At 40.1% G+C, this 19,547-nt stretch overlaps 1 protein-coding gene across 1 annotated transcript in view; it reads right to left on the bottom strand.

Moving 5' to 3' along the window:
• Nucleotides 1-19,547, bottom strand: part of LOC134629330 (zeta-sarcoglycan) — a 355,873-nt gene that overhangs the window by 106,627 nt on the left and 229,699 nt on the right. Inside the window, exon 3 of the mRNA XM_063476578.1 lies at nt 10,882-10,983. Coding sequence (XP_063332648.1) covers nt 10,882-10,983 — 102 coding nt within the window. The remainder of the gene's footprint in view (nt 1-10,881; nt 10,984-19,547) is intronic.

Below are 19,547 nucleotides of genomic sequence, written 5' to 3'. Positions count from 1 at the left end.
AGAGCAAGGGATTAATATTCTTATTCATTTTGTCTCGTTTCCTCTCTCGTCTCTAGGGCCAATGTGACTTTCATTCTTCTGACATTCTAAAAAATGCTATTAAATGTTAATGGAGTCTATTTTTACATGGGTCATGACCACATCTGGGACACACATATGTATCAGAGACTTATACAATGGACACACAGGAATTTGGACATTTGCCCAGACAGGACAGACACAAACATAGAATATAGCAGCACATCTTGCAGTGACTCTATGCCGGTTAACACGGGGCTTGCCCCACAGTTTGAGAGCGACTGTTCTAGCCTGACAAAATTTAAGGACCTTGTAAAGTTAGTCAAATATGTTCTGAACTTTAGAAAAAAAATATTGCTATTGCTATGCCGTGCATAATGAAATACTGACAGTGTCTAATATCCCTTAAATTGCATCAGTCTCTCTGCACTGTGCACTTTCAATGACCCATATCACAAACAACTCAAATATAATATTTCTAGCTATTGTACTTGACAGTGTGTCCAATTTTTATCACATGTTTTATTTTATTCATTTACTCATCTTAATGAAAGGTGACCCTTTGATGGAATGACAATGAACAAAGATAAATAGTGCTGTAGACATAAAAGCATGCCTAGCTCTATCCCAAATAAAATAGCATAATGAAAAACTATAAAGAAACCAACCTACACCATGTGCTTCAGGTGATTGCAATTAAAATCAAGTGTACTTGACAGCTGAGCTTTGAAACATTTTCTTAATTATAAACAAAAGATGTAAACACGAAAACAAAGGAATAAAACATTACATGCAGTTATTCTTCTGAGAAAGTTGTGAGCGTGAGCTCTCGTAAGTCATATGCTATCAACGTCAAGCAAAACCGCGTGATACCAGCCACAGTGCAACAGTTCCACAGCAACAGCCTCAGAATCATAGTTTATACTAAGGTCTGCATCCGTTCAGTTATATTTATCTGAGACTGTTTACAATGCTGCAAAGTCAAAATCAATAGGTCCTGCCAAGACAGGAACAGCCTAATGTTCCATTAGAACTCTCTGCTATTCAATTACAGCGCCGGAGTTGGAGAAGTTTCAGCTAGCTCAGGTCCCCAGAGGAGAACCACAGAGAAGGTATGAGGCAGAAAGAAGGAGTAATAAATCTAAAACTGACAAACAGCAAAAAATAAAGTTATGGCACCCATCCCCTGTATGTTTCAGCATTCCTTGAAGCTGCAGTACAGGACATGGAAGACTGGAGTTCTTTAATGATTGCTGCTTTGAACTTTTTTGTTGTCATTTTATATCATCGTTCCTGTTTTTCAATCTCACACATCTCTTTTCCAGTTTTTTTGTTTTTTAATAGGTTTCGCTCCATATGACATGACTGTTCCTACATCTTACCTAACTCCTTTTACATATAGATCTCCACTGTGTGTGCAGGTATTTTTTTTTTCCTTCCCAGGAAGTGAAGCCCTATCCAGGCAGTCTACTACATCTAACTATGCCTGTCTCTGGGGAGCTAGCATCAGTACAGGATTGAGAGAGAAATACAGACCAAGAACTGACGTAGCAAGAAGGGTACAGTGGCAGAGAGAAAGAAATGTCATAGACAGGGGGTAGAGAGAGAAAGGCCTAATAAAAGGGAACAGAGGCACATAAAAGAAAAGCTGAATCAAAAAGAGAGGGACAGCAAGAACAGAATAAATGAAGTTTTCTGTGTGCCTCCCATGGTGGTGATAGGTCCTCATAGGGTCCCTGTGGGGACAATTATAGGACCTACTGGCAAGAGTCAGTGTTTGAGTGTGTATGTGAACGGATGCAGTCATGTATTTGTGTGTCACTAAGGAAAGATCTTTGTGGATGTAAAATAGAAAGAGTGAAATACAGAAGGACTGAAAGTTGAAAAACACCAATACACCATGAAGCACCCCCGAAAGCTACTTTTAACATCATCCCAAAGCCTTTGACTTTTAGTCTAATAAACACCTAGTTTTAGATTCAGGAGGGAAGTAAAAGGACATTTTGTACTTTAAATTTGCTCAGCTATTAAAGCTAGGATATTTTTTGCTAATATGATTGTGCTCCAGGTGTTGAAACAGATTAATGGTATTACCTTTGATTATTAAAACTGTTTTTTTCCACAGGTTTTACATTTAATTTCTTTTTGTTGAATGTCGTTGTGGCGGGTTGTGGTTTGTGGCTCAGCTGCAGGGGAGGGGTGGAGCGGTGGGTTGGGGTGCGGTGTCAGGGGAGGCTGACACACACCTGAGCTCCATCAGTTGATCATGTCTCCCCTATAAACGATGTGCCAGGACCTGAGCTGTGGTTGTGTGTGTGACTGGCACACACCCACACCCGACCGAGTGTTGGAAAAAACCACAAACAAATAAAACGTGTAGTAACATGCGAACTGTGTGTGCGGGTCCTCAATCGTGTCACAGTCATCTTTGTAAAATGTGTTCAAATACGTTGCATTTTTGTTTGGTATAAGCTGTTTAACTTGTGGTTTAGGCTCAGTGTTTAACTTTTTTCTTCATATTGCTTCCGTGACACAAACTGGATGGGGTGGAGTCACATGACAACATATCCACTGAGGAAAACATTAACAGAAAAAAAAAAAACAGAAGTACTTAGATTAGTCAGATCACATAGATTACTAATTCTGAATGTGGGGCTTAATTAATCTTTGATTAATTGCTCAGCATTAGAAAGAAGCCTAGAGATCAGACAAACTGGGAATCTTTGGCCCACCCCTTTGTGCATCCAAACCTATTGATCTCTAATACATTTGTTTACTATACTAAACTATTTCATACTATCTGCTGAGAATGGCTACCAAAAAATTTAAGTGGAAGCAGTGGAAGTGTCCTACACTATGCAGCTCTACATTTACAGTCAGAATGCATACAAACTAATGTGTCTGGTGTCTTCCAAGCATGGCTGGCACCTAGATTAACCATTAATCTGTTACGGGCCTCATTCTGTGCCCACACAGCCTTTATATGTACTGGGTACACCATACAAGTATGCTGGGAAGTACTCAAACACTGGGAATGTGTGCTGATGGTGTCAGTTGTGCTCTAGGTGTTATTTTCTTCCTCATTTGTTCTTCTGGTTTATGATCATGACCTGCAAATGTGCCTGTGCACATGCACCCCCCCACACACAAACAGCATAACCTCCAACTGTTTCTCCCCCAAAATCTCTGAGCACATCATTACCACCTGGCTTAAAAACAAATCTAAATAAGTTTACTGACAGGTTTATTTTGCCAAATTTGTGAGCAATGCTGATTTATCTGACCTCACACTCAGCCTACACAGTAATCTATTTACCTGTAAGGCAGGTGCAACAAAAATACACTGTAATTATACCATTTGTCCTTTCCAATGTACTTCAAATTTAAATCCAGCAAATAAAAATGTGAAACACAATCAGAGGTCTACAAACAACATGCCAAAAATTGCAATTCATGTTGGGATGTTAAACTTGGCATTGTTAGATCTGGTATTTTCAGTCTTTCTGAAGTCATTCTTTATACCTGCATGTGTCTCTTTGCTTCCCTCTCACTTCTTTACTTCACTGTGACCTCCTTTCCCTCTTTTTTTCTATTCCTTCCCTTCCTCTCTTAGCAATTATGTTTCTCTTTCTTGCACTCAGCTTATACAACCCACCCCTCCAATCTACTTTCTCCCCATGTCTCTCTTTCTGTTAGTGTGTGGTTTATATGCAGTTTTCTGTATTTAGCTCTCACTTGGAGTCACAATGTTCCATTTACTGCTCCGACAATGCACTGCTGGGGGATGGCCTCGATTATGCAAAAATGTTTGTGTGTAAAGATGTGATGTTTTTGAGCAAGACAAAATACAGCTGTGTGGGAGGGATGTCATCTTCATCCTTTTCCTCTGCTCTTTTACATTTCTTTATATCATATATTTTTTTCTAAAATTAAAAAAGCTATTAAACTTTTCATATTTGCAGTATTTATTTACTTTTGTGGATTATCAAACTGTCTTTTGGACACCAAACACACCAAAATTAGGCTCATATTATGGACACAAATCATATAGTGAAAAATAAATCTGTCACAGTTCTGATTGAAATTTATTCTTTATCACAATCAAATATTTTTTCTCTTCAGATCCTAGACTTTTTCTGGTGAACAGCTAAACACATATCTGAGCTGCAGCCTCCCACTGATCCCAGGCTCTATTTTCTATTTTCTCCCCTGTTTTTGTGCCCCCACTTTTTGATGGCTTGTAGAAATACTGTATCGCCCAAACTATACAAAACCTCTGAGTACTAATTAATGTAGCAATCTCCTACCATGGTTGCCAACACTTGAAAATTCTTTGTCTAAGGAGTTTTTTTGTTTGTTTTTTATTGCAGAACTTCCTACAGCTGACTACTCGTTTAAGTTCAGTTGGCTAAATAAACCTAAACCAAATCCTAATTTACTGTATCTGTGCATTTCTTGACCATTCATTTACATTTCATAGATTGGAAGCACATTGCTAGAGAAAAGGAAAGGTATGTATTTAATAAAAAGTTGTGTTTTGACAAAAAAAAAAAAAAAGTTATCCGCAGTTGGGAAATATTAGCAAAATAATAAATGATGAACTACATCACTATCTGCATTAATTGCAGACATCTATTTTGGAACACTCTGGAAAACACCAGTGACAGAACCCTCATGGTCGTGCATACATAAGCATTAAAAAGTCCACTAAAGAGCACTAAGAATACTGATGTTTTCAGCTGCATAGATATTTATGGATTTTTCTATATTTACATTGCATTTTATTCTGCAGAGCAAATACAAGCTAAAACAGGCAGTGTTGTCAGAGCAACAGATGTATTTCACATCATGAAAATGTTCAAAGTGTCTTAGATTTGCATTGTAATTCCGCAGGATAACATATCCTGTACACATCTGGTGTAAAAATCTGTCAAATCAAAAATGTGGAGCTACCCCTTGAGAATAAGGGAGCAGAAGAAAGTCAGTATATTTCAATATATTTCAGTTGTTCTTTCAGTGAACAATATTTTCTTGGTTGTTGTTTTTTTTTTAAACAAAATGTATGCTGATACATAGCAATAACTTTGCTGTTCTTTTGTCTTTAATGAACTTTTAAGTTTTTAGTACTACTATTGCCTCATGCCAATAAATAAATACACAAACAACACGGTCAAATGATTTGTATTTACAAAGGTTGTGAATGGGTGTGATTTGAACTATTACATACAAAGAGACAAGATGACCAAATATCATGTATAACAATTAATAATGTGCTATGTTTATGATTTCAAAGGAAGCTTATTCCATTATGTAATTATTAGGACCAGCTTATGTAACTGAGTAAAGACATTAGAATTGCATATTTGTTTATTCATGGTAGTTTTTTTATGGTTAGGTTTGGGCATGCTGTGTCATGGAAAGTTATGGATATTTATTCAGTGATCGCTTCGATTCTATGAGAAGTTGTGGGGTATGTCATTGCACAATTCAAACTTTGGAATGACTGTCTACTAGAAAAAACTTTTGAAAAGGAAATTTGTCATCAGGTGCATTATAGCCTTTGCATTTGGGGGAAATGTTTTCTCTTTAAATTAGATGCAACAACATTTCTGTTATGTATCCAGGAAAAATCAGATGATTTGTACTGCCCAGCAGGTGCTAAACAGTGTAAGATAAAGCGACATTTGTAGCTTTTTTTTAAATTAACTTTGCAATATACTCCCTTATCACAGCATTTTTTCCTGCACCTTATTTTTACTCCTAGGCTTATTTCTTTTTCTATTCCTTACTATGGTTCTGTATCTGTTCACAAAACAAGCAGTAGACCCAAGGTTCTTAAGAAGATTTTTTTTTTTTTGGGATACTTCTTATTCAGCATGCTCTCCCAGAATGCAACCAAACTTCACAGTAAAAGTGTGGCAACTGTCAATATCAAAATAAGAGCATGCATGCTGTTTAGAAAATGTGAGGGCAACCTGCTGTTTGCTTTCATGTAAAGCAATATATTCATACAGCTCAAGCACACAAACTTGCAAATACACAAATATACCTCGGCCTTCACAGAAACACAAAACATCAATATCTATTCAAAATAAAGTAAAGGAGAAACATTTGGGGGTAAAAGTATGAAAGCTATTTAAAAAGGTGCACATGATGACTCAGAGATACAATAGTAGAAAATCACATACAGCCAAAGCACACAGTCTGTTGCTAAAAAGGCACGCATAAGCAAACTGTTATCACTCTGTCAACAACATAGTTTGTCATCTGTTGTCATAATGTGTTTTGTGCTCAAGTGACTTAAATTGGCTTTATACCTACCAAGAAAATTTTACTAAGGGACTTCGTGAGACAAGGTTAATAACATGTACAGTGGTCCCTCGCTATAACGCGGTTCACCTTTCACGGCCTCGCTGTTTCGAGGATTTTTTTTGTGCAATTTTGAATGTTTTTTGGGGGGTTTTTTTTATAGCGCATTGTGTTCTGCGTCCTGAGTGGCTGTAGACCTGTATGTTTGTCAGTTTTCTCCAACAAACACAACAATGTTGACGAAATGTTTTGCGCTTTGGTTTTATTCTATAATACTGGACTTATTTTTCTACGAAGGTTTGAACTTTGAGAGTGTTTAAACAAGAGAGAAAATGTTTGTGCCTTTCTGAGAAAAGCGTATAAAGTGTGTAGTGAGGGGTTTTACAGCCTTAAAACATCTATAATAATCGTAAAAAATAAAGTTGGCTACTTTGCAGATTTCACCTATCGCGGGTTATTTTTAGAACGCAACTCCCGCGATAAACGAGGGACCACTGTACTTCAATTTCTATGTTCAGATTAGACATTACTGCGTCATTCATGGCAATACTGGAGAGAGGACATTGAGATAAAGTCAAATCGGTTTACTCACGCTGATGTGAGTGCGTAATAAAGTATTCAGGGGAATACAGTAAGATGGCAGATTACACTTGATAAATATTAATGCTGGAATACATACATTAACAGCAATTTCTCTGACATCTCTGAAGATATATATTGTTGAATAGAAAGAAGCTACAGTGTTTAGAAACAATATCCATCAAGTAAATCATTTTACTTTCGGCATGCCATTAGGAATTATTACATCAAACTACTGAGTAGGTTAATTCAATCACTTCAGCTCATGTATGAACTCAAGTGAATGAGTAATGAGGACAAAAAAAGCAGAAAAAATAGCAATGCACATTATTAGTTTTTGATTGAGATGCCAAATTATAGTTTACTTGCATTCCTGAACAGAAAATTGAATAATTGTTGAATATTATGCTGAATGTCATGGGATCATGACAGAGCAGCATGAGCTCCAGGCCCTCACCATGGCCCTCGAGAGGCGATTTGGGCAGCGGCACTCCACTGATCAGAGCAGGGAGCAGCTGACCAACCAGAGCCGTCGGGCAGGGGAGAGCCTGGGCACCTTTGCAGCTCATGTGTTGCTGTATGCTCGTCGTGGCTACCCAGAGTTCCCAGCAGCAGCCCGTGAGGAGCTTAGCCTGCATGGTTTTCTGCGAGGACTCTTTCCAGAGCGACTGTACCAACACGTCCGTCTGGCCATGCCTTGAACTCTCTGTGAGGCGCTCCTTGAGGCTGAAAGGGCCGAGCTGGTGCTCGCCTCGCGACCTAACCAGCAGGTGACCCCCCCAAACTATCCCCAAATCAGAGTCGCAGACTGCGACAGGGAGGGGGAGGTCGCGGAGATATGCCAGCTCCAGCCCTCGGTGCCCCGGAGGCGTACCCGTTGACCGACCGACCGCTGCTACCAGTGCGATGAGCCTGGCCACGTGGCGCGCGACTGCCCGGCTCCCGCCCTGAAGACCAGAACTACGCAGCCTCAGGGAAACGAGGGGGGGAGCGGTGTAGCGAGGGGACCACCGCTCCAGCTTTCTGCCCCCCTCCAAGGGCGATGCACAGTGGTGGGCCGAGTCGGGCACATCAAAGGGCTCTACCTGAGCTGCTGTGTGTTGAGGACCAGCCCTGCCGGGCCCTGGTGGATACGGGGTCTACCATTTCCCTAATACAACCTGGGGTGCTCCCTGGGACGTCCGGGCCACTTGTGATGGGTTGGTCACCCACTGACACCCAGCTGATGATGGTGACGGGGGAGAGGACTGACATGCGGGGGAAGAAACCGTTGCGGATCCGAGTGAAGGATCTGGAGCTGGTGCATGACTTCTGGCTTGCTGACATCCAGGACCAGTGCATCATCGGCCTTGATCTGCTGACCCGCTGGGGGGCCTGCGTTGACACCGCGAAGCTGGCTATCACTCTTGGTACAGAGACTGTGGCCCTCCAGTGCGGTCAAAAGCAGGGAATGGAGGGGACCAAAGACACACAAGCCGGGCTTCAGGCAGCTGCCGCTCAACAGACTTCGGATGCCGGTGGCTCTGGACCATCTCTACTCAACTCAGCCCCAGCCTCTAGGCCCGACAAACCTCCCTCGACCGAGACAACCCAAGCTGTTGATAACCTGTGGCAGCGCAGCAGCGTAGGTTTCACCGTTGACCAGCGCCAGCGGTTGAGGTGCCTCCTGGATGAGAATGTGGACATCTTTGCCGCTAGTGACAAAGACTGCAGGTAGACGCGGCTGGTTCAGCACACCATCGACACCGGCTCTGCTCAACCCATCTGTCTGCGCCCACACCGGCTGCCCCTCTCGAAACGACAGGAGGAGCGGGCCCAGGAGGCACTGGGCGTGGCTACTACTCAGGCCACAGCCAGTGGAGGGGGATGGCTGACCACGCAGCAGCTGAACCGGGAGCAGGAGGCTGACGCGACGTTGGTTCAGGTGGGGGCCTGGCTGGAGGCGGCACAACGCAGAGGGTTGACGGGGGTGTCGGGACAGGGGCTTGAAGTGAAGGCCTACCACTCCCAGTACAACAATCTGGAGACCCACGACAGCCTCCTATACTGGAGATGGCAGGCCCCCGGTCAGGGCAAGGATCTCCTGCAGCTGTTGGTGCCTCGGTCACTGCGGTCGCAGGTGCTTGAGCTTGTTCACGGCTCAGTAGGGGCTGGCCACTATGGGAATGCCAAAACTCTCCGCCGTCTCAGGGGACGGTTCTACTGGCCTGGTTGCCGACGGGATGTGGAACTTCATGTGCACTGCTGTGACACCTGCACGCCACGAAAGGGCCTAACTCAACGCTCCACTGCCCCCGTGCAGCAGTATCTGGTGGGGGCCCCGATGGAGAGAGTGGGAGTGGACGTCCTAGGGCCTTTCCCCATCACCGAGTCAGGGAACCGGCGCGTGTTGGTGGCCATGGACTGCTACAGGAGGCGGAGGGAGCGGCTGCGGGTAGTTCATGACTACACCCGCCAGGCCCAGGCCAGTGCCGGAGTACAACAGAAAAGAGCCTGCGACACCAGGTGCCGAGGGGGAGCTTTCGTGCCTGGCGACAAGGTTTGGGTGTACTGCCCGGTTCGCAAGAGAGGAGTGTCTCCCAGGCTGTGCAGTCACTGTCAAGGGCCGGTGGAGGTCGTGGAGCGGCTAACAGAAGTGGTGTACTGGATCCACATGCCGGGCTCAGGGCGCATGGTGGTGTTGCACCAGGACAGGCTCTCACCGTACCGACTGCTCGCTCCAGCAGCCGCTGGTGCACGGGATGCTGGTGGCAGCCTGTGTGCCGAAAGAAGACACCTGGACATTTGCGGGACTTTGTGTTGGGTAATGGGGTTGTCGGGGACAACTGACCCCTTAGGTGGGGGCTATGTAGCGGGTCAGGGCTGTTTGGGGTTTGACAGCTATGTTCTGTTGTTACAGGCGGCAGCGTTATGTTGCCATGATTAAAGGTGACGCGCTCTCTCGGCGACTGTGCGTTTCTGGGTGGAGAGAGCACGTTTTTGTTGTTGTTGTGTTTCTGTGAATGCTAATAAACGGCTGTGCTCCCTGGTTAACTCGCGGGAAGCAAGGACAAAGGACACCTCTGTCTCCTCCTTGTCTGAGCTCGCCACAATATATTTTTTTCTTGATTCTTTCGAATTTCTTTGGATTATCATGCCATATTATGCAACAATGTGAATGTGAATCCAACTAAAAACATTTATGACACTTCTGCCTTTTTCACTTCTCTTCTTTGTTCTCTCCCCTAATTACTTTGTTCTCCCCTTCATTTGTGTTCATCTCCCTTTACTTATTCTACAACCCTACTTGTCACACTTCATGTGAAGAACCATTAGCTTTATCTGGATAATAGAACATCTCTGAGCAATGTTGGGATTATACACATTTATCTTCCAAGAATTTTAGTTGAACACTAATAAAACAATAATAAAAAAAACCTGCATGGGGTATCATTCATAAATGTATTGTCCTGTTTCTTTCTGTTCTACTTTACCGTACCATTAATCTCTTATTGTGCAACTGAACATCAGCCTCTTCGAATCCCATTCGCTCAACATGAATACACCCATACAATATCTTTGTGGCAGCATGACAAAGCCCCCTGCTCGATTTCATATAAAAACATAAACAAGCACATGTGCACACATTGACACAAGTGTCGTTGTAAAGTAAGTGTCCATGTTGCCTTAGCTGCTGAGATCGATGATGACTCTGTGTATGATGAATGGAGACAGGGAAGTGGTGGTTCATATGTACAGCTATATTATGTTACACACATAACAAATAGACCCTGACTGCAGGGAACAACATCTGATGTCTGCTAATTATAGAGGCTGGAATACAGAGGTGTACACAGAGGCACGCAATCAACTCATATATCTTTCTTCTATAATGGGGCAGGGCTTTTTTTTCTTAGCAGTATCGAGCACAGACACACATAATGTTATATATACATATACATGCAAATGGTCACACACAAATGGACGTGTTCTTACCCTACGAGACTGGATCTCTTTCACATATAAAGGCAATAAGAATTCTGACACTCCTTCAAGTCTCACTCCTTCTTTGGTCACCCGGAGATTCCCCATACCATCCTAGAAAAAGGTATGAGATAGAAAAATACAGTTTTTAAAAAGTTAATGACAAGCCAAAACAATACAAATGAAATTCTCATCCAGTGTTTTGCTTTGCTTGTCTATTATATATATTAAAAATGGCACAACAATGTATTATTAAAGTGTACAATGATATTACACACAAGCAGACAAACACACACAGTAATCTGAGAAGTTACACAGTTTTTTTCTTCATTTTATTGTGCATACTGTGTCAGTATGGGAAAAACACTCCCATGCTGGCACAGTTGGAGTGTTTTCCACAAAATTGTATGTCTACTTAAACAGTTGAATGCCTATAGTTAATGTGGTTGCCCCTTATTCATCTACTAATAAATATATTTCATAAAAACATACATTTAAGGGAGCTAAGTTTACAAAATCCAAGCTCCTATGCAACACATGGAGGATAAATAAATAATTTTAAGCTTTTTTTCTTTTGCTTTATCAATTAGTGTGAATAGCAGTACTTGACGCAATTATATATACCTGAAGATCTTAAATGGAAATAACTGAAAATATGTTGACAGCTTTTAAGGCTCTGTAGATACCAAATACTCAGTAATATTAGGCACTGATAAGCAGCATTTATTCTCAAATCCTGGGTTCATCAACGGTCAATATATAAATATTATATTTAATTATCAATGGAGAATCATTATTTTTTATCATTTATTACGTTAGCATTTAATTCAACACCAATTATGTTATGTAATTATGAAATAACTAATGACAAACAATGTGTAACTGGAAATAAAGTCATGCTGGATACACATATTCTATTGATTTGGCATTCAGCAACAAAGTCTCATGAGAGCTCTAGTTTTTCTATGCTAACACAATAGTTGCTTTATCCTAGTCAAAGCAGTGGAGTGGCAGATAACCATTTAGTTTACAACACGGAAACAAAACAGTAGAAACAAATTTTAGCTGGTCAGAAAGACATATGAAAGAAATCCATGAAGTTTGGCAAATGGAAGAAGGATGTGTTGTGGTAACCATCTTCTAAGAAAGGCTTTGTACTAAAATGAACTTTCTTTCACTTTGCATTGACTGTGAACTGCTATTAACTTGTATTGCCATTACAATAACTGCCAAGAAAGATTTTGATGATTATAAATTAATGTTTTCTCTAAATTTCTAAAAGCTCTTATGATAACAGGGTTATATAAATATGCGCATCACTGCTCTGACTAAATCTGGTTTTATGGTCTCACGAATGTGTCTATATGCGTACATGATACGGGCCAGAAAGGGGGGTTTTCATCCCCCCCAGACGCGCCCGAATGCAGTTCTCCAAGATCCTGACTATGCGACGCTGGAAGCAGATGACAGAAGCGATTGTCGAATGTCAATTGGTTGACAAGTGGGATGAAATAGAGAAAGGCGCAACAGCGGAGTTCACCCGGAAGAGTAAAAACTTCAAAGATCAAAAATTACAGCATCAAAAGCACAGACAGAGGCTGCAGTGGAAATTTTCATTGTTTTTAACACTCAGTTCCACTTCAGCACTTTGTATGTCATAAACTTGCTCTCCTTACAAGAGTGGCCCACAGACCTGCTGTACCACATACTTGGTACAATGCCTCCATCTGACAACAAAGCTCACTGCAGGCAGACGTGCAGTCCTACTTCTGCTCAACCATAAAAGCAGCTTCAGGCTTGTGCTTCTGCTCACATCAAAGCAATGTTTCTGATGAGCTTGCTGACTATGTTTGATAAAAATGGCTTAATACTTAATCCACATGAATGAATACTCAGAATATCGTTATATCAGACTTAAATGGTTAAATTGGTTGTAAGAGCAACTTGGAGAAATTTGTAGGACAAAACAATGAAAACAATGAGTAATGGTATAGAGTTGATCTCATACAACATGTACAACATGAACCCCCCAAATAAATATATAATTACCTACCTTACTGTTGGATAACAGTTGGATAACAGTAACCATTCATTAATGAAAAAAATAATCTTTTTCAAGCCATGCCTTATACCTTCTTTGTTGTAGGTGCAAGTATAAAAAGATAATTTTAGCTTGGTGCTATGTGGTTGCTAGAGAATATGAAGATGTCTAATATGTGATATCAATAAGAACCTTCAGCAGCTGAAGATGTATGTGTTTACCAATTCTCATCCTGTAGGAAGAGTTAGTGACCAAAGAAACCTTTTATCTGCCAACATTCTTTAATTGCAATGGCTAATAAGAGAATGGAAATCTACATGTTTTGTCTTTTTCAACTAAGTGTGCTTCATTGCTAAGAAATCTACAGGTGCTTGTCCCCCCAAATACCTACTGGAGATACTGTGTAATAATGACACAGAAAATGTAAAGTACACTCCTTTGCCTCTATGCTTACTTAGTACTGACTTATTTTGGAAATAAGTGTGAGCTTATGAAACGTCCGAGCTATTGTTGTAGATAGTTTTTTGAAATAGATATTTTTTTAATGTTATTTTAACCCTGAACCACGATTGTTCTAAACCTAACCAAGCCATTTTCTTGCCTACATCAATCCAAAGTGTACCTGAAAACCAGATGCAAAAGAACAAGAAAATAATTCTGTTAGAAAGCCCTTAAGGCAATCTTCTCCCACTTGCACTCTTGGTCTATATTGAGAAGGACCTGAGGGAGGTTTTCAGAATCAATAAACCCTTAAACGCAAAACACTTCAGGGTTTACTTCTTCTTCACTAATGCTATTTACTTTAAATAAAGAGAGTGGTGAAAGGCAAATATACAAAAAAGGCTGCCATATATGAAAACTTTAAAAGATATATCAAATGTCAAAGACACACTTCCTTAAAACCGGAAAGTCTGTGAAATACAATAATGAAGGGTCTTCTTGTGAAAGAGTAACAACCATAAATAAGAAGTTGCCAGGTAGTAATGGTGTTGCTTGCACACAGGTATGATAAAGAAAAAGCATGATATTCAAAACATGAACTACTGTTTCTTACTCAAGTCATGAAAACATGATGCAGCATTTCAAATACCACCAGAATGTTTTTAAGACCAGTTAAATTATATTTCTAAAGTAGGGATGTCAAAGTGATTTTACATCGAGGGCCACATACCGTATGTGGCCCACTTTGATCCTAAGTGGGCTGGACAAGTAAAACTTCAATTTTTAACTATACACTTAATTCATGGGATATCTTATATTAAGATAAAGAAGTGCAATATCAACAGCATACGTCAGTTCTTTTACATGACAAATGTGTGAAAAACAGAAAACGGTCTTGTAATTCACTGCCCAGATTGTCCTGTATTTATAAAACCTAAAGTTTTTGTTGTTTGATGAAGATTTTCTTGTTTTAACCAAAATGTCTATACTATACAGTAAAAAAAACCCATGAATTTTTCTGTCATTTAACTGTTTATCTATTACTTAACCACTCTGGTTTAGTGTGAATAGCTATGAGGGAGTTCTTCACCAGCAGGAAAAGCTGAAAAACTTCATATTTTCCAAACCCACCTAGCACCCCTAATTGGACATTTTGCCAGGCCAGTATTGACACTGCTGTACTAGAGCTTTATAGAGAAACAGTGTGATGGCCTTACTTGCAATCACACATCTATCCTGTCGGGAATCCCATGTATAGCTGTGGTAGGGGTGCTGTGGGGTTGATGCAACATACCTATAGGGCTGCCACAAACGATTATTTTGATAGTCGACTAGTCACCGATTATTTTTGCGATTAGTCGACTAATCAGGTCATGCATCCATTGGACGTAAAATGTACAGCTTATTGCACCAGCGTGCATCTGCTCTTATATAACTATCATTAGCTTACAGCTTTAAGTGTTTCAGGTATGTGCTAACTAAAAATAAAGACAAGATGATAGTTTATTAAATTTTAATGAAATTTGCAGATTGTTTAGGTGAAGTTTAATAAACTCAGCCGTCTGCTCCTTGCTATCTAAAATGTAACAGGACACCGGAGTATATTCTCCAGCATCTCACACTTCTGATAATCAGTTGTCTGCTTGACGTTTATTCAGCTGTGTAAAAACTATAACTTTAATCTCAGCCAAACCGATTTACTCAGGAACAAATAAAATACTAAAAAAAAGCCAAACAATAACATTTTTAAGTTATCTAAGTGACTTATATATCACTTTTAACCTGAGTAGCGAAAGACGGCGGTGGGTTTGAAAACGATTTGCCGGGAGTCCTGTGTTCTCACGGGCTCTAGTGAGCCTTGCCCCCGGCTAGCTATCGAGCTAGTGGGTAACAGACGTCTCCGAAAACGTCGGAGCGCTTTTGAAAATATGTGGTGTCTTGATAAACTGAGCAGATATTTGAGGTTTACACAGCTACATTCTCGCCTGAAAATATGTTAAACGTTTATTTTGTGACCCAGAAAGAATAATAAGAGTAATATTAAAACTAACTAGCTGCCGCCATTGTTGGAAACTGAGCTGGGCTGCGCTATGAATTCTGGGATAGAGCTACTTCTTCTTCTTCGGGGTTTAACGGCAGCTGGCATCCTTGTACATGCAGTGCTGCCATCTTCTGTTTCAGTCCGTTATTACACTCTTAAATCCTACTACTTATTCCTGCGGCTTTTGTGGTCTTACAAAGCTTCAAACGACGCGTCGACTATTAAATCAGTCGTCGACGATTTTGATAGTCGACGTAATCGTGACTAGTCGACTAATCGTGGCAGCCCTACATACCTATAATGGGCGTGTTCGTGTTCCCTATAAGTACGGTAAACAGAATGTGCACATTTATAGACGTCCTATTCAACACAGTGCCTTTAAAGGGAATGATGGATTCCCTCATCATGACGAGGTTAACTAGTAAACTGTCCCATTAGATGAAACAATACCATATGCAAGGTTATGCACACAGTACACCCACACCAGTCGTATACAAACGAAAGACATGTTTATCACAATGACTTTTCAGTGTCCAAACATAGACATGCACGTGCAAAGACACATAATAGGTCTGTGTGTCCCTGCGATGATGGATAGGCTGGGAAACTATTTTGCAGGGGCTTCTAATATTCAGGAGTGTTGTAATTTTTCATACAACCTTTTATGTCAGCAAGTAGACCCAGAGAAAAACAGAGAGCAAGAGGAAGTGAGTACAGTGTCACCTTTGGTTAGAAAAAAACAGCTGGAAAAATTGCTTAAGGGATGCACAAATTGGGAAACTATGAAACTCCTTTGGTTGCTCCTTGGCTTGTTGAACTGAGACACTATGTGAGGGTTTAAAAAAAGCGTTGTATGGCAAAATGTTAACTTTTTTAAAAGTTAATTTGGACCTTTTAATTTTGATATACCACTGAATAACAGTTGAATTCAAAAGAATTTCTGTGAATGCTTAGTGAGTAATATAAATGACCATTTGTAGGTGATAGTTTGGCATATCTATGAATTTTTACAAACTGCAAAATCCATGTCACATTACAGAATTCTTTTCAATTTTTCACATGAGGTATTAATAGCTTAAGAGCTCCTTCTGGAATGTATGGCAAAAATATGAACTTATAGCATTTTTATTGGTTATCTTTCTCTTCTCTCACTCTTCCACTGCACCTCTTATCTTTCTTTCTTGCTTTTTCCACATATTACACAACTCACTCGATTTTATGGTGCACCAGCACAGCTCTAACAGTGCCAGACTCAGATTAAAGGATTGAGTCTAAAATGGTTAAACCACACACGTGATATGCAGTGCAGCCATAGTAATTTCCTTTATCGAGAATTTCAAGTGTTTTGTATATATGAGCTGAAATTTTGTTTAAAGTAAAGCTTTAATGTCTGCAAATTACCAAGGTGTCCAGTTAGCGTTCACAACAGCCAAGTAGCAAAGCAGCCATTGAAGAGTTACTAAAGAATTCAACCATAACTGTCCATATTGCACATTAAAAAAAGTATATTGTCCTCCTTCCACTTCAGGCTTTTTACTGTACAATAAATAAAAAAAATAAAGCCATGTGTTTATTATTGGAGACATGCTTACATATCGAATTCATGCTGTTTTAAAATTAGCCATTGTGGATTCCTCTCCCATATGCTCTGTTAATTTGCTGTTGCTGCTGCCATTTGCTGTTAAAGCAAACTCAGCACATTCCCCATCTGTTTCACACTAAAACACTTTGAAAGAATTCAACCCCCTTAACTGCTCACTTACCTACAAGGCCTTTTTGTTAAATATCAGCAGACAATTCTCATCTATCAGCACTGATGTAGAAAGGTCAGAGACTAACCACTATTATAAAAGCGATCATAATTATAGCCATAAATGATGTAATGTGTTTATAATATATAAAGTCCAAAATGTACTTTTCATCCTTTCCTATTTGTTTCCTTTAATCTAGAGTAATTTTGCATACACTAGACCGCATGTTGGGAAGTATTTGTTGTTAAGTATTTGTTGTTAAGTGAAGAATCAGTTCTCATACTTACCATGTGGAATCAAGAAGATTGACGAGGGAATAACAATCACAGCCAGATGAAAAGGCATATTTTAAATTGCAAGGCTTCTACTGTGCTTCTGGTCAGAAGTTTCACGTTGCTATGATTATTTTATCTGCATATCAAGCAGATAGAAAGAAAACAAAAGTCAATCAAACAAGCTTTTTTCTTCTTGAGCACTTGTGCTAAAATCAGCGGTAGTGCTGTGCAGTACTAGAAATTTTTGTATCAGTTTGATAATAAGCAAATAGAGGGCCAGTATTGCCAATAGCGATACTGATACTTTTCACCTATAAGGGTAACTTATGTAAGGAATAGCAGTGTGTCATGATTTATGAGCTGCATCAGTAACTGAGTTTTTTTGGAGACTTAGAATCTGAATGTACCTCTGTATCTCTATAACACTCTGAACACTCTGTGTCAGTTTTCATTATTTAAATATTCTATAGGCTATAAATAAAGTAGACATGACAGTCACCACAAAAAGGTTCATATGCTGGTATTGATCCAATACCAGTGGTGGTGTCAATACTATTTGTGTTGATGTGTGCGACCATAGCTGTACCTGTTAATTGAACACCGTAACAATAAAGTAATGTAATGTAATGAATTACTTTCTCTGTGGTGTAATGTATTACTTTTTTAAATAACAACCCTAACAAAGTTCTCAACACAGAAATAAGAAATTGACAGAGTTCAAGTTAAACACACTAGTAATTATAGTATTGTTCCAAGAGAGTGTCTTCAAAATATGCTGGCATTCCAGCAGCTCTGACAGGCTAGAGAAGCAAGCTAGACAGCTTGACTTAATGTCTCTTTTTCTCAGAATTCGAAGTCTTTTCATTTCTGTGTTACATTAGTTGTTTATTGTATACTGAAGGTGCAGTTGAAAATGACCATTTAACATCATCCTCACCCACACATGGAACTGAAAGTTTTCTATTATAACCTAAGGCACCAGATCAATACCAAGCATAAAAACAGATAGTTAAACTAACCTTGAACTAAAAGTTCCAACCACTCTCATGCAAGAGTATGAACCTTAATCAGGGTATCTAAATTAGTATATATTTTCAAGTTTTGTAATCTAAACGCATCGTGATGCAGTGGCGCTATCATCTCAAGTCAAAAGCATTGTGGGTTCAAACCTCCTGGTTAGCTTCCTGTGTCTACAAGAAATGGTTAGATACTAAATTGGCTGTAAATGTGGATGCATGTGTGTGGTTGTCTCTCTGTCTCTCTTTGAATGAACTGTCAGCCTGTTAAGGGTGTACCCTGGCCCCACGTTCTGGAAGGGCTTTTCTTTCTTTAGTAAGTGAACTTTCTGTTATGATGATGTAGCTACAGGGGAGAGACTGCTTGACACAGGATGACAAATATTAACCTTTCTAAAGTACTGGGTTGCGTTGACCACAGCTGTACACGAATAGACATCCCTTAGTGTCCACAAATGATGCACTTGCTCTGTCTCCTTTGTGTGAGCCACCACCTGCGTCCTGAATCACCTTTGACTGACAAATGACAGCAAAGAGTTTCCTGCTGCTTTGCCCAGTCCACACAAACCACTCATCCACACAAATTGCACAGAATATCACAAAGGGACAAGCTGACAAGTGCAGTTAACATCACCTTGCTTTCACCAACAGCTGTGCCCCACTTCACCTCTATAGCCTGAGAGACAGTCTGACTGACAAATGACAGCAAAGGTTTAATGCCTTCTCACACTTGTGTTTGTCTACTTGCCCCACAGCTGTCACCCCACTCACTCTTGTTGTAAAAAATAAAATAAATCTAAAGTGTTAGGTCAATGGGGAGAGAAAAGAAATAATCCTGCAAGGCTCAGTGGTTAGATGAATGCTTGCCACTCACAATTGGACAAATAATTCAAAAAAACTTGTCAGCGACTTTCAAGACGTTGGAGCGCCGAAAACTCACATTACTGAAAGGACCCGTGTATTATTTTGAGGTTTAATGAGTGCAAGACCAATGTATAACTTGTCCATATTTTTAGAAATTCATCATTTAACGTGTTTCAATACTTCAACAAGTCTCCATGTTTCTGTTATGCAATTCGGCCTAAACTTTGCATAGGTTATTTTAGTTTAAGA

This window comes from Pelmatolapia mariae, linkage group LG6 (assembly GCF_036321145.2).
Source record: "Pelmatolapia mariae isolate MD_Pm_ZW linkage group LG6, Pm_UMD_F_2, whole genome shotgun sequence".
NCBI lineage: Eukaryota > Metazoa > Chordata > Actinopteri > Cichliformes > Cichlidae > Pelmatolapia > Pelmatolapia mariae.
The sequence above is the reverse complement of the archived record's forward strand: the minus strand, read 5'-3'. Positions and strand labels throughout refer to the sequence as shown.